General features: G+C 42.6%; 1 protein-coding gene across 2 annotated transcripts in view; it reads right to left on the bottom strand.

Moving 5' to 3' along the window:
- The window catches only part of LOC126284394 (netrin receptor UNC5C), a 1047805-nt gene that overhangs the window by 83302 nt on the left and 939339 nt on the right, over positions 1-25164 (bottom strand). For both annotated transcript variants that reach the window (XM_049983291.1, XM_049983290.1), the window contains one exon: positions 20697-20975. In XM_049983291.1, coding sequence (XP_049839248.1) covers positions 20697-20975 — 279 coding nt within the window. The remainder of the gene's footprint in view (positions 1-20696; positions 20976-25164) is intronic.

Genomic DNA, 25164 nt, shown 5'->3' with positions numbered 1-25164 from the left:
TACGGTCGCAGGTTCGAATCCTGCCTCGGGCATGGATGTGTGTGATGTCCTTAGGTTAGTTAGGTTTAAGTAGTTCTAAGTTCTAGGGGACTAATGACCACAGCAGTTGAGTCCCATAGTGCTCAGAGCCATTTGAACCATTTTTTTAACGAGGTATTTTTTTAATTTTGGTCGTTTTAATATTGTGCTGTCTTTTTCTAAGTATTCAGTCTGATTCCAACAAAAAAAATCTTTAAAATAAAACCCAACTGAATGATTCATATTAAAGTTCTGAATTTTTATCGTTTGTGCATTGTACCTTACCGACGCACGAAGCAACAGTTTGTTTCTGGCGAAAAAGTTTGTTTATTCATCTTTAGCTGCTGCTTTGTATTTCTTTTCAAGGGCAGATCTCACCTTGAGTCCTTGTGCAAGCAGTGTAACAGTCTGTAGTCAGGATTGTCAGGCGTTCTCCTAGTAACTATACTAATTCTCAGTGAACAGTGTTGCTAATTTCAGTTTTTTTTCTTCCGGGTAGAGCAGTACTTTATTTTTGAGGATGTTCTTAGTCTAACATTGCTCTTCATATTACGCATCGTTCTTTAATGTGTTTCGGTACAGAGTTTTTAGTCATATAGTTTTCACTGAGGACGCAATTAGTTTCTTTTTCTTTTGGCATTTAAATAGATTCATGTTCTTTATTTCAGGCTTAAAGTTTTACTTCACGACACTATCCACATGCACAAAACACGGCCATCCAACAGTCGGGTTTGTTAAGCAATTGAATACTGTACCTAAAGGAGAAAGTTTTCGAAATTAATATATTCAGTTCTCTCACAAACACACAACATTTTATAGAAAGCTTACATTATGATACGAGGCATTGTCAGGCTGATAAAAATAATCATGGCTTCCGAACTCTTCATTTACTGTACTTAGTACACAAAGCAGTAAAATGTGTTAAGATACTTCCGTATTTACTGTGTTCTTAAGCGCTATAGGTGGACCACACCTTAACCAAGGAAACACCGGGGTGCCAGATCACTTTTTAGTACAATGTGGTAGATCGTATTACAGACGAAAGAGCTGATATCATCCTCACGTGGACTATCTGGCGATACACGAATTCTTTTTGAATATTATAGCAATAAGAGATAACCATTGAACTAATGAATAAGTGAGCAGGTTCTTCGTTTGCCGTATTTAATACGAGCAACGAATTCTCGTCTCATGTAACTGCCGTTCCAGATAAGGCGTAATACGTCACACGATTATATGTCTGTAACTATTCTGAAATCTCGTTAATGACTGTCACTTCCTTTAATTAATACATTTTCAGAATTGAAAGGAATGAAATAAGAATGCGATATGCGATATAATACTTTAACACGTATGATTGTAACCAATATGTTTGGGAGTGTTGGCGATCTTACTCGTGACAACTACTTGCCATTAAACAGTTCCGATCGCGATCGTTTCTTCGTAAGTAATTTTAACACATAATCATTTTTATTACTGAAGAGCATACAGATTCATATGAAAGGGTGAAAGAGTGTCACCCTTTCGTATGAATCAATTGTACTACGACTGGTATTCACGGTATCTAGTTTTATGGTGCTATACGATAAGCTCGTTGACTTGAAAAAAGCGTATGGGGCCTGAAGATGGCAAAATGAATTGCCGAAACTGGTTGATTTCGAAATAAAATAAAATAACCTAAAGTATACGGCTGCTGGTAAAGTTTATTGAAATGAGAAGTCTCTAATTCAGGAGCTCACGCGTATTTTCGAGATTCGGACAAAAAGAAGCAGAAAGTACGATAGTTGCATTTCGGTTTGTTTTAAAGGCTAGGCATGAAAGTTTTATGGATTTCAGGAATTACTAGAAGAGCCATAAAGTGCATGCATTCCTAACACTACCCGAGAGTGAAATGCCAGCAGTGGCTCCCTGACCATCATAGCCAGTATGGGGACGCCTCATTGCTTGGACAGATCTAAGTTGACGCGGTGTAAACAAGACTAATTTCCGTTCGGCTGTATTTTGTAGCGGGTTGTGAAGCACCATGAGACGAGATGTGTCAGCATACGATCTGATTATCCGAATGACTCTATCACACGATCTGGAGATGCGCCCTGAGACAAGACAGAATTTCCATTACGAGAGACATCGACATCGGCCGATCGGAACTGTAACTCCGCGTGGCAGGGGGGAGGCCGGTGTGGGTTGTCTCCCTTTACTTTTGTTGAGCATCGATCATGACACGGCTCTGGGCGGGTCCTGCGGCAGCCCACTGCCATCGATCATTGGCCCCCGACAGCAGGGAGATCCCAGTCAGGGCCGAGCAACGACTGTCTGTACGTCTGGAGTGTAAAACGCCGTAAAAAACGTTCCTGTCTGCAGAGCTTTTTCCCTTGATGTGCCTACCACGCGTTATAGCGTCCACAGCATTATGTCATTCTTGGTTTCGTAGCAGTTCATTTGGAACCGGTGTACGTATGAACTGTCGAAAGGTATAACACTCCTGTTAAACAACATTTTGTACTAGAATGAGATTTTCACTCTGCAGCGGAGTGTGCGCTGATATGAAACTTCCTGGCAGATTAAAACTGTGTGCCCGACCGAGACTCGAACTCGGGACCTTTGCCTATCGCGGGCAAGTGCTCTACCAACTGAGCTACCGAAGCACGACTCACGTCCGGTACTCACAGCTTTACTTCTGCCAGTATCCGTCTCCTACCTTCCAAACTTTACAGAAGCTCTTCTGCGAATCTTGCAGAACTAGCACTCCTGAAAGAAAGGATACTGCGGAGACATGACTTAGCCACAGCCTGGGGGATGTTTCCAGAATGAGATTTTCACTCTGCAGCGGAGTGTGCGCTGATATGAAACTTCCTGGCAGATTAAAGCTGTGTGCCCGACCGGGTCCCGAGTTCGAGTCTCGGTCGGGCACACAGTTTTAATCTGCCAGGAAGTTTAACATTTTGTACTAGTTTACACACAACAAATATTCTATATTTTCGGATCAATCTTTAACACAAATGTCTTAATACAGGTCCGCGAATGTTATTACTTTACCAGTGCCTTAACTGTAAATCTTAAATGAATGCCTAGTACTGCCTTACAAGAAACTCAATTGCAGCAGTAATATCACTGCTAAATATAAGGACACTGCGCCACCACCTTAATCCTATTTAAAAAGAAAGGATGAAAGTTTCTGCCAGAATTACTTCGAGGTTCCTAATGATGGTACGTGAAAAACTGCGCAGTCAGAAAGAGAACTTAAGAGTTTTGGCTTTACAGGTTCTGCTCGCGTCTACAAACGGGATCATATCTCAGACAGTTGTGTCATCCTTTCGTATGAATCAGTTGCACAAAGGAAACAAAAGAAAAATTCGGAGTAGGTATTAAAATCCATGGAGAAGAAATAAAAACTTAAATGGTCCGCCGATGCCATTGTAATTCTGTCAGAGGCAGCGAAGGACTTGGAAGAGCAGTTGAACTGAATGGACAGTGTCTTGAAAGGAGGATATAAGATGAACATCAACACAAACAAAACGAGGATAATGGAATGTAGTAGAGTTAACTCCGGTGATACTGAGAGAATTAGATTAGGAAATGAGACACTTAAAGTAGTAAAGGAGTTTTTCTATTTGGGGAGCAAAATAACTGATGATGGTCGAAGCAGAGAGGATATAAAATGTAGACAGGCAATGGCAAGGAAAGCGTTTCTGAAGAAGAGAAATTTGTTAACATCGAGTATGGATTTAAGTGTCAGGAAGTTGTTTCTGAAAGTATTTGTATGGAGTGTAGCCATGTATGGAAGTGAAATATGAACGATAAATAGTTTGGACAAGAAGAGAATAGAAGCTTTCGAAATGTGGTGCTACAGAAGAATGCTGAAGATTAGATGGGTATATCACATAACTAATGAGGAGGTATTGAACAGAACTGCAGAGAAGAAGAGTTTGTGGCACAACTAGAAGAAGGGATCGGTTGGTAGGACACGTTCTAAGGCATCAAAGGATCACCAATTTAGTACTGGAGGGCAGCGTGGAGGGTAAAAATTGGAGAGGGAGACAAAGAGAGGAATACACTAAGCAGATTCAGAAGGATGTAGGCTGCAGTAGGTACTGAGAGATGAAGCAGCTTGCATAGGATAGAGTAGCTTGGAGAGCTGCATCAAACCAGTCTCAGGACTGAAGACCACAATAACAACATCTCAGACAGATTAATAACCCAATCAGAGTTATTGAAGCGTAGATATAATGACGAGTGTATATACTGGGTTTCCCAGAAATCTTTCGCTGATTACAAATATTCTTAAGTCATGAAATATGACACAGATAAATAATTTTTATCTTGAATTGCATGTGACATACTCGAGTTTTTGTGTACATACATACTTAATGTGACTTTGTGCCTATTTGGATACAACATTTCCGGGAAGATGGATCGGAAATTGTGATCCAATTAATAGGCCTCCGCGATCATCGGATGTAACCCATCTGAATTTGTTTCTTTGTGGTTACGTCAAGGACCAAGTTTACCAAACACCAGTGAACGACAACGCAGCATTACGCCGCAGAATTACTGACATCATAGCGTACATTCCTCACGTAGTGTTGACCAACACATGGGTGGAATAGGAATACTGATTGGATATCCTTCGGGCAGTGAAAGGAGCACACTTCGAAATTTAGTAATTGTGTCTGTGCACAAAAAAAACTTGAATATGATACCTGCACTTTAAGATAAAAGATATCTTGGAGGTATGAATTAAACAACAGATCCACAGTGGTAACTTTTGAGTTTTATGAGATATTTACTTAGGGGCCAAACTGAATTGTAATAGAAGATGTCCTAGAAGTCCTTCCTGATGGCAAACACGCATAAGGTAGAAAATATGACACACAAACAAATATCTTTTAATTTAATTTTATCCATATTTTGCAGCTTAAAACGTGACTGTATTCAAAACATTGGAGGTAGTAATTAAACAACGCCTTCAGTCACAAGTTTTTCGTGGTTTATTAACTACACGACGCATTTTGGACCCTGTGTGTCCATCGGCAGGTGTTATTTGCACACACATGTTTATGAACACTTCACGACGACACCACCATGTACAAAAACATCTGTGAAGTGTTTATAAACGTGTGTGTGTAAATGTGATGGAGAAAACAATGTTTGCCGGTACTAAAAGGTTAAAAATGCTTTCCTTGGATCATGTGGTAAGTTTACACTGTTCATTTTCCACAATTTTGCACATATTTTCCGCGTTCGACTTACGAAATTCATAACCTACCATTAAACCTTTTCATGACAGTAGTATGCATTTCACCTAATTCAGAAGAAGAAATAAAACATTTATTAAGACAAATGACACCTAACGATGGGCCCACAGGGTCCGAAATGCATCGTGTAGTTAATAAAACACGAAAACGTTGTGACTGAAGGCGTTGTTTAAATAACACCTGCAATGTTTTGAATACACTCACGTTTTAAGCTGCAAAATATGGATAAAATTAAATTAAAAGATAGGTGTTTGTGTGTCATATTTTCTGCCTTATGCGTGTTTGTCATCAGGAAAGGACCTCTATGACATCCTTTATTACAATTCATTTTGGTCCCTAAGTAAATATCTCAAAAAACTCAAAAGTTACCAGACTGTGAATCTGAGAAAGAAATCTCCCAAATTTTATCTAGATATCGTGATATACACTACGTAAAAGTTCCACCAAAATTACAGAAATAGGAGGCTAACACTAAGAGCACAAAAATACGAAGAGCATTATATAAGGAACGTCGGGAAAGTGTAAAAATCAATGGAATCTATTGTCGTGAATGTGGGCAACCTAAACGCTCTCGGAGAAGTCAGATGGCATCTGACGAGCCTGGTTCAAGTATGGATGCGCATTTCATTGCCGATAATATGGGGAGTGCATTGGCGGTGGACCCATACACATCGGATTGTCTTGACATGTCCAGTATGGCGGCGGGGGCACTTGAACCAGGACAACTAGTTAAAACTTTCTATATTTAATTTGCAAACAAATAACTGTGGCAGTGTCGACATTGCCTGTTGTTTTTCAGCGTAATTTCTTTATAAATATCTTTCCTGTGACATACAGATTTCATGCATTGTCATATTTGTGTTTAAATATCTTTAGACACTTCCTTAGTCGTTCCTTCGCACAGTTGGTGAACGATTTCGGCGTCATGGAAATACATCAAAGTTTAACGCCCCAAAATATGATTACTGTAGCTCAGGTCCTGCCCTGTGCCCTATTAGTTCAGACCTGAAGTTTGTGGCGGAGTTTACTGCGCGAAATACTGAAACACCGAAAAAACGTTCCGATTTTTCCTCAATGTACTGTGTACTGTGCTTCGTACTGACAGCTATGCTGAGTACTTATGTAAGTGAATGGGGGGCTCCATGTGGTTCCCAAGTTGTGCAGCGACCGTAATCCGTAAAATTACCAAATAAGCAGCAACCAGTCGAAAAATCGTGTTTGCAAAAGTGAATAAATAAAACATGATTTTGCGACTGGTTGCTGCTTATTTGGTAATTTTACTTATGTAGTGCCTATTTGTGTTGTTATGACAGTCAAGGTAAATAAATGGTCAAAGTCAGTGCCAGTACAACGCCTACTCCTTTCGAATAGCATGGAGAGTGCTCGCCGGGCTTAACAGTCTCAATCGGCTGACACGTTTTTACGAGTTTCACGCGGCCTCATTCCATGAAATACTGTGAAGATGTCTGAGATTTATCTTTGGACATTGGTATATTAATCTGGTGGTCATTACATGTACACCAGCAGCTCACCTCGCTTTATCATCAAATAATGGGTTTACTAAATAGGAAACACTTCCTTTCAGTTCAGCGAAATATTATTTATTTGATCACAAAACGATTTTCGTGTCTATGCAGGGAGACCAATTTATGGGGTGAACCATTTACAGGAACGTATCAAATGTTGGACCAGCGATACTGAAAAATTTATCATAATCTTATTTTTTTGTTCAACCTCAAGCCTGACAGATAGTTTTCGAGAGTGATCTTTCTCCTTGAGCCACTTTTTCATGAAACTTTCTTTCCGCTTGTAACGCAGTAGACCTATTATCACGGAAACCAGTGTCTTTAACGTCCAACGTTCTGAGTCACAGTATTATTTCACAATGTTATTGACAATATTATTGATCAGTGTTGGTGGGAGAACGTCAATAATATTTCACAATATTGCTGACCATCTAGGGGCCGCCTAAGAGGCTGAAAGCGAGTTCGTGACTAAATGAACTATGTTTTGCAGATCACGAAAGTGTTTCTTATTTAATACTGTTGTCGTGTTGTGTGAAGAACCAACATAATATTCAACTAACGTTTTAAAGAATGTGGATCAAAACAGTTCTTACACCATCGAAATTGAAACGGCTACTTCTGAATAGTGTATCACTCTGGACATTCTTTATTTGTTTGTCTGCAGTTTCCCTGCATCATAACTACAGACCCTGTTAGTAAAAGTAGGTTAGTGACGCCCAAACCAATTTTAATGAGACTGACACTGGCTGACGCCTATGTATTAACAGCATTTGACGTGTTATTCTATCCTCTAGTGTAGCATTGAGAGATCTACGTTCTTTCAGGGAAAGTAGGAACTAATACCATTTATGGCATAAATATACCTATGCAAACTATCAAAAATTTAACTCATTCTCACGAAAAGAAGTTATTACATTTACTCTAAACATATAGACATGTGTGAAATGCAGTATAGCAGTAACTACCTTTTATATCTTTACGAATTTTATATTGCTTTTAGATGCTGCTGGTGGAGATGATGTTTGTTTAAAGGTATGAAAAGTCACAAATTTCTTTCGGGTATTATAAAAGATGACAAGCTGAACATCTGTCGCTGTCTTACAGTAGAAATTAATATTTAACTTCTTTGATTTATGCTGGAATTCAAGGATATGCGTTGATGTACCTTACCCGGATTCGCCAATATCAGAGCTAATAACGAAAAGTGGATTACATTCAAATATGTACCCCCTACAAATGTTTGCTCTGTTCTCGCCTGCGATATTTCCGACCTAAATTCTCCTTCACGCAGAAATTTTTGCTGATGGACTCGTGTTGGTTCAGCAAATAAAACCGCTTGTATCTTATTTTTCGCTAAATAATTATGCAGCAACAGCCGCGCGGTATTAATCCAGCTTCATTGTTTACTAATGGCTGCGCCGGTATGGGCGCTCCGTAGCAGTTAACATGTTTGCTCAGATTTAGCGGCCGTCCAACAGCTTCCAATCAGCGACGTAATGGCCGACAGCTAGTATCTGCCAGAATAATTCACTGACTAAAGTTGTCGAGCAAATATTTACGGCAAATCGTCCAGCATTTCAGCCCCGTTTACAGCAGTCGTTTCGCGTGAAAGCGATTGGCTTCATCGCATTTACATTAACGGACACGTGTGGGTATCAATAAAAAGCGAGCCATGCGCAGACTCATAGTGTTTCATAAAGGATGAAACACGCCGCAGAATTTATTTATCTATGCATGGAAGTCAAATAAAATATACTAAATAAACGCGGAAAGTGTTACACCATGAAGCGCAAGCCCCATATTTATCAAATGTTGTGTAGACGTCCATAATCAACTATCGGAAAAAATTAGGGCATCCTTTTAGGAGATTCCAATTTACTCAAAAAGATTTATTGTTGCAGTAGTGCATAAGCATTACACGAAACGATTACAAATAGTTCAAATGGGTCTAAGCACTATGGGACTTAACGTCTGAGGTCATCAGTCCCCTAGACTTAGAACTACGAGACAGCGAAGGACTTGGAAGAGCAGTTGAACGGAATGGACAGTGTCTTGAAAGGAGGATATAAGACAAACGTCAACAAAAGCAAAACGAGGATAATGGAATGTAGTCGAATTAAGTGGGGTGATGCTGAGGGAATTAGATTAGGAAATGAGACACTTACAGTAGTAAAGGAGTTTTGCTATTTAGGGAGCAAAATAACTGATGATGGTCGAAGTAGAGAGGATATAAAATGTAGACTGGCAATGGCAAGGAAAGCGTTTCTAAAGAAGAGAAATTTGTTAACATCGAGTATAGATTTAAGTGTCAGGAAGTCATTTCTGAAAGTATTTGTATGGAGTGTAGCCATGTATGGAAGTGAAACATGGACGATAAATAGTTTGGACAAGAAGAGAATAGAAGCTTTCGAAATGTGGTGCTACAGAAGACTGCTGAAGATTAGATGGGTAGACCACATAACTAATGAGGAAGTATTGAATAGGATTGGGGAGAAGAGAAGTTTGTGGCACAACTTGACTAGGAGAAGGGATCTGTTGGTAAGACATGTTCTGAGGCATCAAGGGATCACCAATTTAGTATTGGAGGGTAGCGTGGAGGGTAAAATCCGTAGAGGTAGACCAAGAGATGAATACACTAAGCAGATTCAGAAGGATGTCGGCTGCAGTAGGTACTGGGAGATGAAGCAGCTTGCAGAGGATAGGGTAGCATGGAGAGCTGCATCAAACCAGTCTCTGGACTGAAGGCCACAACAACAACAAACCTAACTCACCTAAGGGCCTCACACACGTCCACTCCCGAGGCAGGATTCGAACCTGCGACCGTAACAGTAACGCGGTTCCAGACTGAAGCGCCTAGAACCGCTCGGCCACACGGCCGGCGAAACGATTACATTTATAGATCAATAGTCCAAGCGGTTCTGAGATACCAGGCGTCGACCCATGCTGAAATACCCATATTAGTACGTGGTGTAGCCTCCACGAGCGGCAATGCAGGCGCTGTCTTTGACATCCAGTTGATAGCGCAGAAGGCGAATATTGTACTACGGTACATTATTCCACACCAGCTGGACCTATCCGTGTAGTTCTGCAAGAGTTTTTGATTTACAAGTTGCACGAGTCACGACTCGTCTCATCACATCAAACAAGTGCTCGACTGGAGACAAGTTTGGAGATCTTGCTGACCAGGGAAGTCGCTGAACGCCTTACAGAGCACGTTGAGTTTCACGGACGGTGTGTGGGCAAGCGTTATTCTGTTGGAACAACACATCACCTTCCTGTTGGAAGAACGGTTCTAACAACATTCTGCACGTGCCGAGCGCTTGTTAGCGACCCCTCCAGAAATCCTAAAGGTGAACGAGAGTTGTAGCTTATCGTACGCCATACAATAAGGCCTGGGGTGGGGCCATGTACCTTGGACAAATGCACTCTTCGATACAGAGTTCACTAGGTCGACGTCGTATGTGTAAGCGGCCATCACTTGGGTGCAGGCAGCATCTGCTTTCATCGCTGAAGATCACAGTGCACCGTTCCACCATCCAAGTGATCCTTTGGCAGTACTATTCGAGCCGTGCACGTCGATGCTGCCGCGTAAGTGAAAGATGGGCTAGAGGCGTGCGTCCACATTGTCCCAGTGCTAATAGCCGGTTCGCAACAGTTCTTGTTGGAACACTTGGGTTCACAAGCTTCCTTATCTATGCTGTGGTGTCTACACTATCTGCCACTGCTGCCCTTCCAATGCGATGATCCTGGCGGGCGCCTGTGCCGCTTGGACGTCTAGAGCCTGCTCTACGGGTGTGTAAATGTTCACGTGACCACTGATAACAGCATCGTTGCACAACTGACCCAGCATGTCCAATGTGTGTGGCAATTCTCCGAAGGACCATCCCGCCATTCGGAAGGCCACAATTTGACCCTTTCACACTCGCTCAGTTGGCTGTAGGAAGCACGAGTGCATCTCGGTGGCAGGGTTTGCAATTACTTCACACGTCTGCAACACACTGAGCCTTCTGGCTATGAGCATTCACTCTTAAAGGGTAGATGCAGAGGCAAATGTTCAAATGTGTGTGAAATCTTATGGGACTTAACTGCTAAGGTCATCAGTCCCTAAGCTTACACTCTACTTAACCTAAATTATCCTAAGGACAAACAGACACACCTATGCAAGAGGGAGGACTCGAACTTCCGCCGGGACCAGCCGCAGAGTCCATGACTGCAGCGCCTGAGACCGCTCGGCTAATCCCACGCGGCGATACAGAGGCGCTCTGGTAGCTATGCTAATACGCTATTTGTTGGTGGATGACGTTGAAATCGTTATAAGAACATATACTATCATCCAGGTGGTACATGCTGTCATCGGATCAAAATCTAAGTTGTCTTTCCAGGTGTACTAATTTTTCTTCTGAAACTTGCCGGCAGATTAAAAGTGTGTACCGAACCGAGACTCGACCTCGGGAATTTTGCCTTTCTTGGGAAAGTGCTCAACCGACAGGACTACCCAAGCACGGCTCACGATCCGTCTTCACATCTGTAATTCTGCCGGTACCTCATCTCCTGTCTTCCAAACTTCACAGAAGCTCTCTTGCGAAACTTGCAGAACTAGCACTCCTTTCTTCCAGGAGGGCAAGTTCTGTAAGGTTCGTGCCGGCTGCTGTGGCCGAGCGGTTCTATGCGCTTCAGTCTGGAACCGCGCGACCGCTACGTTCGCAGGTTCGAATTCTTCCTCGGGCATCGATGTGTGTGATGTCCTTAGGTTGAAGTAGGAGAGCTTCTGTGAAGTTTGGAAGGTATAGGACGAGGTACTAGCAGAATTACAGGTGCGAAGACGAGTCGTGAGTCGGGTAGCTCAGTCGGTGTTGGCACAGTAGCTGTTCAGTCAGAGGGTTAGCTTCTCTCTGTAATAAAAAAACTGAGTGAACCGATCAACGATGAAATTGAGCAGGTATCATGGAACGTCCGCTCCGAACAAATGCAACGAACAAAATGAGATCAGAAAAAAGTCGGTAGAGCACTTGCCCACGAAAAGCAAAGGTCCCGAGTTCGAGTCTCGGTGTGGCACACAGTTTTAATCTTCCAGGAAGTTTCATATTAGCGCGCACTCCGCTGCAGAGAGAAAACTTCATTCCGGAAATTTTCTTCTGGCAGTGTGTAATTTATCTTAAAAATGGTTCAAATAGCTGAGCACTATGGGACTTAACGTCTGAGGTCAGAACTACTCAAACCTGACTAACCTAAGGACAACACGCACATCCATGACCGAGGCAGGATTCGATCCTGCGACCGTAGCGGTAATTTACCTTAAAAGCCTAAACTTTCTTATTTATTGATACTTCCGTTACTTCTGTTTAAGGTTGAATGACAAGTACAATGTTTTTGTTCCACTGATTTTTGTTTATTTCGGACTAGTTTTCGGCTTATTTCCTGAAGAAGCCTAATACGCCGAAAGCTAATAACAAGTAAACAAAAATCATTACAACAGAAACAGCGGACTTGCTATTCAAGCTTAACCCTTCATTACAATCGGAAATAAGGTCCGTCATCAACGTTAGTATGAGGTTTGACTCACACGGGCACGATGCACTCTAGTGTTCGTCGTGACATAGCAATGTGATCTTGATGAATTTTTTGCCGTATGTGAAACACACGCTGTTTCAATTCATAAAGATTCCTGGCTTGAGGCTGACATGAAATTATACGTCTTCCCAGGTATTTCAGGCATTCTGTATGGGTGTCGAATCAGGGGATTGGGCAAGCAAAGAAAGAGTAAAGTTAGGAGAGGAAAAACAAGGCATATAGAGAGTGTATGATTGATGGAAAGCGAGTGACTCTACACTATTCGTGAAGAAACAACGCCTGAGCACTGTAGGCCCTACTTGGAGGTGCCAACACGCAATGGAGAGGCTATTCGATTCTAATTCATTAAGGGGATCCTGCTGACTGTCTAATTCGACAATTCTGAAGACACCGGCAGTAACAATAAACAAGAGGCTCTGAGAAGTCTTCCATCATGCTCAAGGCCTGACACAGATATATATCAACGGGGATGGGTGAAAATGTACGCTCCGACCGGGACTCGAACCCGGGATTTCCTGCTTACATGGCAGACGCTCTATCCATCTGAAGCTTTTTTTTTTAAATCTCATTTTTTTTGTTTTCGTTCGTCGTATCTGCTAGGCGCGGACGTCGAAAGACACCCGTTTCAGTTCGTTTTCGATCCATTAACTCAGTTTTTTTTTTCTACAGAGGGTAGCTAACCCTTTGACTGAACACGCTGAGCTACCGTACCGGCAGTTCATTTCGTTCGGTATTGGTCGTTGTATTTTCTCGGTGCGGACGTCGCATGACGCTTGATCAAGTTCATCGTGGACCCGTTGACTCAGTTTTTTATTACAGAGGGTAGCTAACCCTCTGACCTAACACGCTGAGCTACCGTGCCGGCAAGACATTGCGACTGCAGGGACTATCTTGCGCACGCTTCCCATGAGACCCAAATTCTCACCTTGTATGTCCACACACTACATTCGTATGTCCCATCCCAACGCACTCATTACTCGTGGAAGACATTCTTACCAAGTCCCGCAAGAGTTCGGGGAATATGTGAGCATCCGCACAGAAGAAGAAGGTTATGGCCGGTATTGCCAGAACTATATACTTATATGGATATGGTGTCTGTTCTTTCGGACATGTTTTAAATAACTGACACCACTGATGACCTGCAGCCATCTAGAACGAAATTAGATTTATATTAATACCGTCAGCTGCTGACGGGCGTTGGTATAGATCAACGGGGACGGATAAACTACAAGCAGAACTAAAACGGCGAGAAGAAAAGTATTGCGAAGTAGTCGTAAGCAATATGGTAAAGCAAGAAGCTAAAGAGTTCTTTGCAGAAATGTCATAACTTTGTGAGAACTGCCAAGGTGGTCTTGATGGAGCAAGTTTTCGTTGTGAAATTCTTCATTCTAGTGAATATTTGAAGTGTTCCCTCAAAGAAATACTGCTAAACATTTCACCAGTCGAATAATATGAATTAAAGGTTGAAAACGTTCTTGGTGACGTTTTTCCAAGTGCGATGAATGCGTCCCGAATTTTCCTCTTATTACCAATTGCAAATTATGAAGCTGAGGATTCTCCAAACTAGCCCTTATCAAGAACAAATTGCTTGCTGTAACATAAGAAGAACGTATTTCCACTCTCGCCTTGTTATCAGCTAAACATGAGGTGACTTCCTGGGTGTGGTAGAAGATTTCACTAGGAACAAGCGAGGAAAAGAAATTTTTGAGACATTCATTTCTTACTTATTGCATTTATATGATAGGGTAGCTTTGTGTGTGTGTGTGTGTGTGTGTGTGTGTGTGTGTGTGTGTGTTTGCGCATTTTTTATGCAATCGAAAAGTTCTATTACGCATAACATCATCTAATGCACCGCATGGTTGATGTACAAGTACATGTATTCTCTCACCTTTCCTACTACACTTTCACAGAAATATATTAGGCCTACATGAAGTAAGCACGGGGCACGCATCGTTTCTAGCCAAGGGCCACAACTTGGTAACCCAGCTTTGACTATAGCCGCTCTTATTTGCTTGATTACGTGTCCGCATGTAAATGTAATGCTAGAGTGTCACTTTTTGCACCTGTCCACAATAAATATGGAGTATTGGAGTTTTCCTGACCTACCTATTCTCGTTCATTTTAACTGCACACGAAGTCAAGATATTTAGTCTGTTGTTCTTACATTAACGCTGCCAGCAACTTCCGGCTTTGATTACAAAATTTGCTTGTCCAAAGCATTCTAATACAATTTCCCCAAGTCCTAAAAAAAAAAAAAAGATGTTATTAGCACAAAACGTTAAAAATTTAACCAAATCCTAATATTATCATTCCAGTAAAGAGCAAAATAAAAATACTCACTAGACGATGCAGAACGTCCTTATCATCTGATTAGTTGCCGTGATCTTTATTAGGTCCCTGCTGTTCGAAGCATGAAAACTAGGTCAAGTCCATGACGATGGAGGAGAAAGTATCGAATATGCGCCTCGGACAAGCTACGCGCGTGTGGCTGTTTGCATAGACGTTGCTTGCTTTGTATTTGTAAATAACCCCATTCGTAGGCCGACGGGTTGAGAGGACACTTCGGTATGTGAGTTTGGTTTGCCGTATCTGTTGGCATGTGAATGCGGTCGGCTTGCCGTAGGCTCTCACGCCTGGAATACGCTTAGTTAACATGCAGACTCCCACCTGTTGTACTGACGGGAGAGATGGTGCAGTATTGAGTATACTGGAGAAGAATTCAGGTCGGGCATTTTCAAGAATGACTTTGCGTATTGTATCGCAGACGCGCATTTCATTGAGCACGGCATGAACAGTCGCGAGAACAACAGAAAATGTGTATCTTGAAAAATGATTTTTTTTTTGCCTCTGTTCTTTCTTGTCACACCTATAAAATAGCTATGCCACTCAGATCGACTCAACAGAAACTACTATTTTCAAGGGGAAAAATCTCAGTCGCCTTTAAAAAAAGAAAAAAGTTTATCATTGCTTCACCGGCGATATTGAGGTAGCAGAAACAACAGGACCATTCCTTTATAAGCCCCTTGTAACCATTCATGTTGGATTACCAACATCTTTAATTTGGCAAAAGAATTAATTGCTTCAACCTGTTGCACTCAAAATACAGACTGCGCTCTGCTCCACCCGTTTTCGTTTTATGCCTTTATGTGTGTTCATGATACCTAAGTCTCTTTCTAATTATTTCGCGTTTTTTTGAATTATCTGAATGGCGTTCGTACAACGGTAGCCAAAACTTCTAGTAGAAATCCGATAACGCACCGTGCCACAGGGTCACTGAGCTTCAAGATTATAAGGCGCCTGCCTTGCGAAATATTCAGCCCCCTTCACTTTTTTTTGTTATGATCATCCCCAGTATGGTCTCTGGAAGCCATAAGTTGAGATCAGTACTCCTATATTCTGCCAATATCAAAAGATCTTGATCAGCTCATTCATGCGGATTAACGGTGTTTAACCAACATTTGGTTGTTGCGTATCTTATTGATTTGATATATTGCACTCCAAACAAATGTTTTTGTTGTGCTTTTCCTTAATTCCAGACTAATTTCCTTGATGGCAGGTAAGTTCTTTTAAAAGCAGCTTTGGCCTGTTTTATTCTGCCCATAGTTTCTTAAGAGCTGCTACCGTAAATTGTGATCCTGTTTGTCAATTACATGAATTCCTCATATTTGTCACATGTGTGGTCCTATACGAGTGCGTAACGTGTACTATAGGAGAACGGGGAGAAGCCAGCTAGAAGCCGTGGAGATTTGGTCCTACGGCATGTTAAAGATCAGTTCGAGAGGTACAGTTAGCGATGGGGAGGTACTGAGAAGAACAAAGGAAACCATCTCTCTCTAGAGTCGCATCCAAAAAAGAACAACCAGGCTGGAAAGACACGTTTTAAGACACTATAACATCGTTGAAACAGGCGGTCGGATGGTCCGGGCCACTTGTGGCCTGAAGACGGAGTGCTTCTGTGCTACTCAGCGTCTCCGCTATATAGTGAGTAGCAACTAATCTACATCTACATCCGTACTCCGCAAGCCACCTGACGGTGTGTGGCGGAGGGTACCCTGAGTACCTCTATCGGTTCTCCCTTCTATTCCAGTCTCGTATTGTACGTGGAAAGAAGGATTGTCGGTATGCTTCTGTGTGGGCTCTAATCTCTCTGATTTTATCCTCATGGTCTCTTCGCGAGATATACGTAGGAGGGAGCAATATACTGCTTGACTCTTCGGTGAAGGTATGTTCTCGAAACTTCAACAAAAGCCCGTACCGAGCTACTGAGCGTCTCTCCTGCAGAGTCTTCCACTGGAGTTTATCTATCATCTCCGTAACGCTTTCGCAATTACTGAATGATCCTGTAACGAAGCGCGCTGCTCTCCGTTGGATCTTCTCTATCTCTTCTATCAACCCTACCTGGTGCGGATCCCACACTGCTGAGCAGTATTCAAGCATTGGGCGAACAAGCGTACTGTAACCTACTTCCTTTGTTGTCGGATTGCATTTCCTTAGGATTCTTCCAATGAATCTCAGTCTGGCATCTGCTTTACCGACGATCAACTTTATATGATCATTCCATTTTAAATCACTCCTAATGCGTACTCCCAGATAATTTATGGAATTAACTGCTTCCAGTTGCTGACCTGCTATTTTGTAGCTAAATGATAAGGGACCTATCTTTCTATGTATTCGCATCACATTACACTTCGCTACATTGAGATTCAATTGCCATTCCGTGCACCATGCGTCAATTCGCTGCAGATCCTCCTGCATTTCAGTACAATTTTCCATTGTTGCAACCTCTCGATACACCACAGCATCATCTGCAAAAAGCCTCAGTGAACTTCCGATGTCATCCACCAGGTCATTTATGTATATTGTGAATAGCAACGGTCCTATGACACTCCCCTGCGGCACACCTGAAATCACTCTTACTTCGGAAGACTTCTCTCCATTGAGAATGACGTGCTGCGTTCTGTTATCTAGGAACTCCTCAATCCAATCACACAATTGATCTGATAGTCCGTATGCTCTTACTTTGTTCATTAAACGACTATGGGGAACTGTGTCAAACGCCTTGCGGAAGTCAAGAAACACGGCATCTACCTGTGAACCCGTGTCTAAGGCCCTCTGAGTCTCGTGGACGAATAGCGCGAGCTGGGTTTCACACGATCGTCTTTTTCGAAACCCATGCTGATTCCTACAGAGTAGATTTCTAGTCTCCAGAAAAGACATTATACTCGAACATAATACGTGTTCCAAAATTCTACAACTGATCGACGTTAGAGATATAGGTCTATAGTTCTGCACATCTGTTCGACGTCCCTTCTTGAGAACGGGGATGACCTGTGCCCTTTTCCAATCCTTTGGAACGCTTCGCTCTTCTAGAGACCTACGGTACACCGCTGCAAGAAGGGGGGCAAGTTCCTTCGCGTACTCTGTGTAAAATCGAACTGGTATCCCATCAGGACCAGCGGCCTTTCCTCTTTTGAGCGATTTTAATTGTTTCTCTATCCCTCTGTCGTCTACTGTGCGACAATCTAGAGAAGGAAGCACAGTGCAGTCTTCCTCTGTGAAACAGCTTTGGAAGAAGACATTTAGTAATTCGGCCTTTAGTCTGTCATCCTCTGTTTCGGTACCATTTTGGTCAAAGAGTGTCTGGACATTTTGTTTTGATCCACCTACCGCTTTGACATAGGACCAAAATTTCTTAGGATTTTCTGCCAAGTCAGTACATAGAACGTTACTTTCGAATTCATTGAAAGCCTCTCGCATAGCCCTCCTCACACTACATTTCGCTTCGCGTAATTTTTGTTTGTCTGCAAGGCTTTGGCTATGTTTATGTTTGCTGTGAAGTTCCCTTTGCTTCCGCAGCAGTTTTCTAACTCTGTTGTTGTACCATGGTGGCTCTTTTCCATCTCTTACGATCTTGCTTGGCACATACTCATCTAACGCATATTGTACCATGGTTTTGAACTTTTGTTGAAATGAAGAAAAGGGCAGACAGAGCAGTGGAGTGGCGTACTGCTGCAAACCCATCGCAGGGTTGAACACAGGCCCATAAGAAGCAGGATTACTTTTGAAATGGGGGTGGTTTATAACACGTCCATTGTATACTATCTGATAAAAAGTATCTGGACACCAATTATTGGACATTAACATGGCGTGTGTGCAGACTTTGCCTTTATGACGACTTGAAGTCCACTGGGAACATTTAAGTGAAGTGTCTGAACGTTTGTGGACGAAGAGCAGTCTATACTTCCTCAAGAATCCAATCAGAGAAGGTAGTGATGTTGGACGTCATCGAAGACTGATGGCCCACCTGAATAGACTGGCATGTGTCCAGTTGAAATACCGTGGAGCGAAGTTTACGAGGACCGGCTGCAATTCCGAAATCTCTTAGAATGTGTTGCAATTTGGGAACAACATAAAAATTCTACTAAATAAAAACAAAAAAATGTCTCTGCAGGCCATGTGGTCTACTCGAGTGAAGCATCGGGCATTAACCTAGTTAATAATAAGATCTAGTAAATCATAAGTTACATTTATGAGGTGACGAACTTGTCTCCTGCTATAAAATACTCTTCGTAGTGACATGGAGAAAGAAACTAAGTGCTTATTGTGAGGTCATTGGGTACTTCCATGCACTGGGCAAGTATGTTAGCGGCAAGAAACAATCAATACCTTCTCTGCGCGATAACGATGGAGATACTATCGAAGACAGTGCTGCCAAAGCAGATTTACTAAACACAGCTTTCCGAAATTCCCTCACAAAAGAAGACGAAGTAAATATTCCAGAATTCGAATCGAGAACAGCTGCCAACATGAGTAACGTAGAAGTAAATATCCTTGGAGTAGTGAAGGAAGTCAAATCACTTAATAAAAACAAGTCTTCTGGTCCAGACTGTTTACCAATTAGGTTCCTTTCGGAGCATGCTGATGGATTAGCTCCATACTCAACAATCATATACAACCTCTCGCTCGACGAAAGACCCGTACCCAAAGAATGGGAAGCTGCACAGGTAACACCAATATTCAAGAAAGGTAGTAGGGATAATCCACTAAATTACAGGCTCATATCGTTAACGTCGATATGCAACAGGATTTTAGAACACATATTGTGTTCGAACATTATGAATTACCTCGAAGGATATTGTCTATTGACACGCAGACAACATGGGTTTAGAAAACATCGTTCCAGTGAAACACAACTAGCTCTGAAGTGTTGGGTGCTATTGACAAGGGATTTCAGATCGATTCCGTATTCCAGGATTTCCGGAAGGCTTTTGACACTGTACCACACAAGCGGCTCGTAATAAAATTGCGTTTTCATGGAATATCGTCTCAGTTATGTGACTGGATTTGCGATTTCCTGTCAGAGAGGAGACAGTTCGTAGTAACTGAGGGAAAGTCATCGATTAAAACAAAAGTGATTTCTGTCGCTCCCCAAGTTAGTGTTATACGCCCTTTGCTGTTCCTTATCTATATAAACGATTTGGGAGACAATCTGAGCAGCCGTCTTCGGTTGTTTACAGATGACGTTTTCGTTTGTCGATTAATAAAGCCATCAGAAGATCAAAACAAACTGCAAAACGATTTAGAAAAAATATCTGAATGGCGCGAAAATAGGCAGTTGTCCCTAAATAACGAAAAGCGTGAGGTCATCCACATTAGTGCTAAATGGAACTCGTTAAACTTCGGTTACACGATAAATGAGTGTAATGTAAAAGACGTAAATTCAACTAAACACCTAGGTATTACAATTACGAACAACTTAAATTATAAAGAACACATAGAAAATGTTGTGGGGAAGGCTAACCAAAGGCTGCGTTGTATTGGCAGGATACTTAGGAAAAGTAACAGACCTACTAAGGAGACTGCCTGCACTAGGCTTGTCCGTCCTCTTTTAGAATACTGCTGCGCAGTGTGGGATCCTTTCCAGGTAGGAGTGACGGAGTACATCGAAAAAGTTCAAAGAAAGGCAGCACGTTTTGTATTATCGCGAAATGTGGGAAAGAGTGTCACAGAAACGATGCGGGATTTGGGCTGGAAATCATTAAAAGAAAGGCGTTTTTCGCTGCGACGGAATCTTCTCACGAAATGCCAATCACCAACTTTCTCCTCCGAATGCCAAAATATTTTGTTGACACCGAGGTACATAGGGCGGAACGATCACGACGCTAAAATAAGGGAAATCAGTGATCGTACGGAAAGATATAGATATCCTTTCTTTCCGCGCGCTATACGAGATTGGAGTAATAGAGAATTGCCAGGCACTTAAAAGTCATTTGCAGAGTATCCGTGTAGATGTAGATGTAGGAAAGCGTAGCTGCCGGGTACTGACCGTAGACGGTGAGGAGCGCGGGCTCGCTGAGCCGGCGCGCGGCGACGTTCTCGGCGACGCAGGTGTAGTTGGCGGTGTCCTGGAGGCGCGCCTGCCCCAGCAGCAGGTGGCCCTCGCTGGAGACGATGACGTTGCTGTCGGGCTCCAGCGGCGCGCCGTTGCGCAGCCAGTAGACTCGCGGCGGCGGCACGCCGGCCGGCGGCAGGCAGCGCAGCTCGGCGCCCGCGCCCAGCCGCACCGCGCGTCCGTACGGCGACGTCTCGAACTGCTTGCGCAGGTCTGCCGGCACAAAACAAAACACCACTCCCTCAGTCGCCAATCTCAACACTAGCGCACGTACACAAATCACTCTATCGTCACAGTGGAGAGGACAAAAATTTCGACGTATTCGCCTCTGTTCCCTACTACCACTTAACGCAAATGCTGGGCTATTCCCATCCTCCTCCTCCGCAGCCCCTCCCTCCATTTCTACCTCCTTTTTTTATTTTACTTTATTGCATTTCGATTCCCCCCACCTCACCCCCAGAGGCACAGGAGGCGGGTTGGCAAGAGCGTAATATGCTGCTCTGCAGCGTACAGAAGTGTTACACTTTACCCTACTGGCCATTAAAATTCCTACACCAAGAAGAAATGCGGGTATTCATTGGACAAATATACTATACTAGAACTGGCATGTGATTACATTTCCATGCAATTTGGGTGCATAGATCATGAGAAATCAGTACCCAGAACAACCGCCTCTGGCCGTAATGCCGCGCGGGATTACCCGAGCGGTCTTAGGCGCTGCAGTCATGGAGTGTGCGGCTGGTCCCGGCGGAGGTTCGAGTCCTCCCTCGGGCATGGCTGTGTGTGTTAATCTTTAGAATAATTTAGGTAAGTAGTGTGTAAGCTTAGAAACTGATGACCTTAGCAGTTAAGTCCCATAAGATTTCACACACATTTGAACATTTTTGGCCGTAATAACGGCCTTGATACGCCTGGGCATTGAGCCAAACAGAGCTTGGATGACGTGTACAGGTACAGCTGCCCATGCAGCTTCAACACTATACCACATTTCATCAAGAGTAGTGACTGGCGTATTGTGACGAGCCAGTTGCTCGGCCATCGTTGACCAGACGCTTTCAATTGCTGAAAGATCTGGAGAATGTGATGGCCAGGGCAGCAGTCGAACATTTTCTGTATCCAGAAAGGCCCGTACAGGACCTCCAACATGCGGTCGTGCATTTCCTGCTGAAATGTAGGGTTTCGCAGGGATCGAATAAAGGTTGTTGTTGTTGTGATCTTCAGTCCTGAGACTGGTTTGATGCAGCTCTCCATGCTACCCTATCCTGTGCAAGCTGCTTCATCTCCCAGTGCCTACTGCAGCCGACATCCTTCTGAATCTGCTTAGTGTATTCATCTCTTGGTCTCCCTCTACGGATTTTACCCTCTACGCTGCCCTCCAATATTAAATTGGTGATTCCTTGATGCCTGAGAACATGTCCTACCAACCGATCCCTTCTTCTGGTCAAGTTGTGCCACAAACTTCTCTTCTCCCCAATCCTATTCAATACTTCCTCATTAGTTATGTGATCTACCCATCTAATCTTCAGCATTCATCTGTAGCACCACATTTCGAAAGCTTCTATTCTCTTCTTGTCCAAACTATTTATCGTCCATGTTTCACTTCCATACATGGCTACACTCCATACAAATACTTTCAGAAATGACTTCCTGTCACTTAAATCTATACTCGATGTTAACAAATTTCTCTTCTTCAGAAACGCTTTCCTTGCCATTGCCAGTCTATATTTTATATCCTCTCTACTTCGACCATCATCAGTTATTTTGCTCCCTAAATAGCAAAACTCCTTTACTACTTTAAGTGTCTCACTTCCTAATCTAATTCCCTCAGCATCACCCGACTTAATTCGACTACATTCTATTATCCTCGTTTTGCTTTTGTTGATGTTCATCTTACATCCTCTTTTCAAGACACTATCCATGCCATTCAACTGCTCTTCCAAGTCCTTTGCTGTCTCTGACAGAATTACAATGTCATCGGGGAACCTCAAAGTTTTTATTTCTTCCCCATGGATTTTAATACCTACTCCAAATTTTTCTTTTGTTTCCTTTACTGCTTGCTCAATATACAGATTGAATAACATCGGGGAGAGACTACAACCCTGTCTCACTCCCTTCCCAACCACTGCTTCCCTTTCATGTCCCTCGACTCTTATAACTGCCATCTGGTTTCTGTACAAATTGTAAATAGCCTTTCGCTCCCTGTATTTTACCCCTGCCACCTTCAGAATTTGAAAGAGAGTATTCCAGTCAACATTGTCAAAAGCTTTCTCTAAGTATACAAATGCTAGAAACGTAGGTTTGCCCTTCCTTAATCTAGCTTCTAAGATAAGTCGTAGGGTCAGTATTGCCTCACGTGTTCCAACATTTCTACGGAATCCAAACTGATCTTTCCCAAGGTCGGCCTCTACTAGTTTTTCCATTCGTCTGTAAAGAATTCGCGTTAGTATTTTGCAGCTGTGACTTATTAAACTGGTAGTTCGGTAATTTTCACATCTGTCAACACCTGCTTTCTTTGGGATTGGAATTATTATATTCTTTTTGAAGTCTGAGGGTATTTCGCCTGTCTCATACATCTTGCTCACCAGATGGTAGAGTTTTGTCAGGACTGGCTCTTCCAAGGCCGTCAGTAGTTCCAATGGAATGTTGACTACTCCGGGGGCCTTGTTTCGACTCAGGTCTTTCAGTGCTCTGTCAAACTCTACACGCAGTATCGTATCTCCCATTTCATCTTCATCTACATCGTCTTTCATTTCCATAATATTGTCCTCAAGTACATTGCCATTGTATAGACCCTCTATATACTCCTTCCACCTTTCTGCTTTCCCTTCTTTGCTTAGAATTGGGTTTCCATCTGAGCTATTGATGTTCATTCAAGTGGTTCTCTTATCTCCAAAGGTCTCTTTAATTTACCTGTAGGCGGTATCTATATTACCCCTAGTGAGATAAGCCTCCACATCCTTACATTTGTCCTCTAGCCATCCCTGCCTAGCCATTTTGCACTTCCTGTCGATCTCATTTTTGAGACGTCTGTATTCCTTTTTGCCTGCTTCATTTAGTGCATTTTTATATTTTCTCCTTTCATCAATTAAATTCATTATTTCTTCTGTTACCCAAGGATTTCTACTAGCCCTCGTCTTTTTACCTACTTGATCCTCTGCTGCCTTCATTACTTCATCCCTCAAAGCTACCCATTCTTCTTCTACTGCATTTCTGTCCCCCATTCCTGTCAATTGCTCCCTTATGCACTCCCTGAAACTCTGTACAACTTCTGGTTCTTTTAGTTTATCCATGTCCCATCTCCTTAAATTCCCACCTTTTTGCAGTTTCTTCAGTTTTAATCTACAGGTCATGACCAATAGATTGTGGCCAGAGTCCACATCTGCCCCTGGAAATGTCTTACAATTTAAAACCTGGTTCCTAAATCTCTGTGTTATCATTATATAATCTATCTGATACCTTTTAGTATCTCCAGGCTTCTTCCATGTATACAGCCTTCTTTTATGATTCTTGAACCAAGTGTTACCTATGATTAAGTTGTGCCCTGTGCAAAATTCTACCAGGCGGCTTCCTCTTTCATTTCTTTGCCCCAGTCCATATTCACCTACCACGTTTCCTTCTCTCCCTTTTCCTACTACCGAATTCTAGTCACCCATGACTATTAAATTTTCATCTCCCTTCACTATCTGAATAATTTCTTTTATTTGATCGTACATTTCTTCAATTTCTTTGTCATCTGCAGAGCTAGTTGGCATATAAACTTGTACTACTGTAGTAGGTGTTTCCTTCGTATCTATCTTGGCCACAATAATGCGTTCACTATGCTGTTTGTAGTAGCTTACCCGCGTTCCTATTTTCCTATTCATTATTAAACCTACTCCTGCATTACCCGTATTTGATTTTGTGTTTATAACCCTGTAGTCACCTGACCCGAAGTCTTGTTCCTCCTGCCACCGAACTTCACTAATTCCCACTGTATCTAACTTTAACCTATCCATTTCCCTTTTTAAATTTTCTAACCTACCTGCCCGATTAAGGGATCTGACATTCCATGCTCCGATCCGTAGAACGCCAGTTTTCTTTCTCCTGATAACGACATCCTCTTGAGTAGTCCCCGGCCGGAGATCCGAATGGGGGACTATTTTACCTCCGGAATATTTTACCCAAGAGGACGCCATCATCATTTAATCATACAGTAAAGCTGCATGCCCTCGGGAAAAATTACGGCCGTAGTTTCCCCTTGCTTTCAGCCGTTCGCAGTACCAGCACAGCAAGGCTGTTTTGGTTAGTGTTACAAGGCCAGATCAGTCAATCATCCAGACTGTTGCCCCTGCAACTACTGAAAAGGCTGGTGCCCCTCTTCAGGAACCACACGCTTGTCTGGCCTCTCAACAGATACCCCTCC

This window comes from Schistocerca gregaria, chromosome 8 (assembly GCF_023897955.1).
Source record: "Schistocerca gregaria isolate iqSchGreg1 chromosome 8, iqSchGreg1.2, whole genome shotgun sequence".
Classification (NCBI taxonomy): Eukaryota; Metazoa; Arthropoda; class Insecta; order Orthoptera; family Acrididae; genus Schistocerca; species Schistocerca gregaria.
This window is presented reverse-complemented; position numbering and strand designations above follow the sequence as displayed.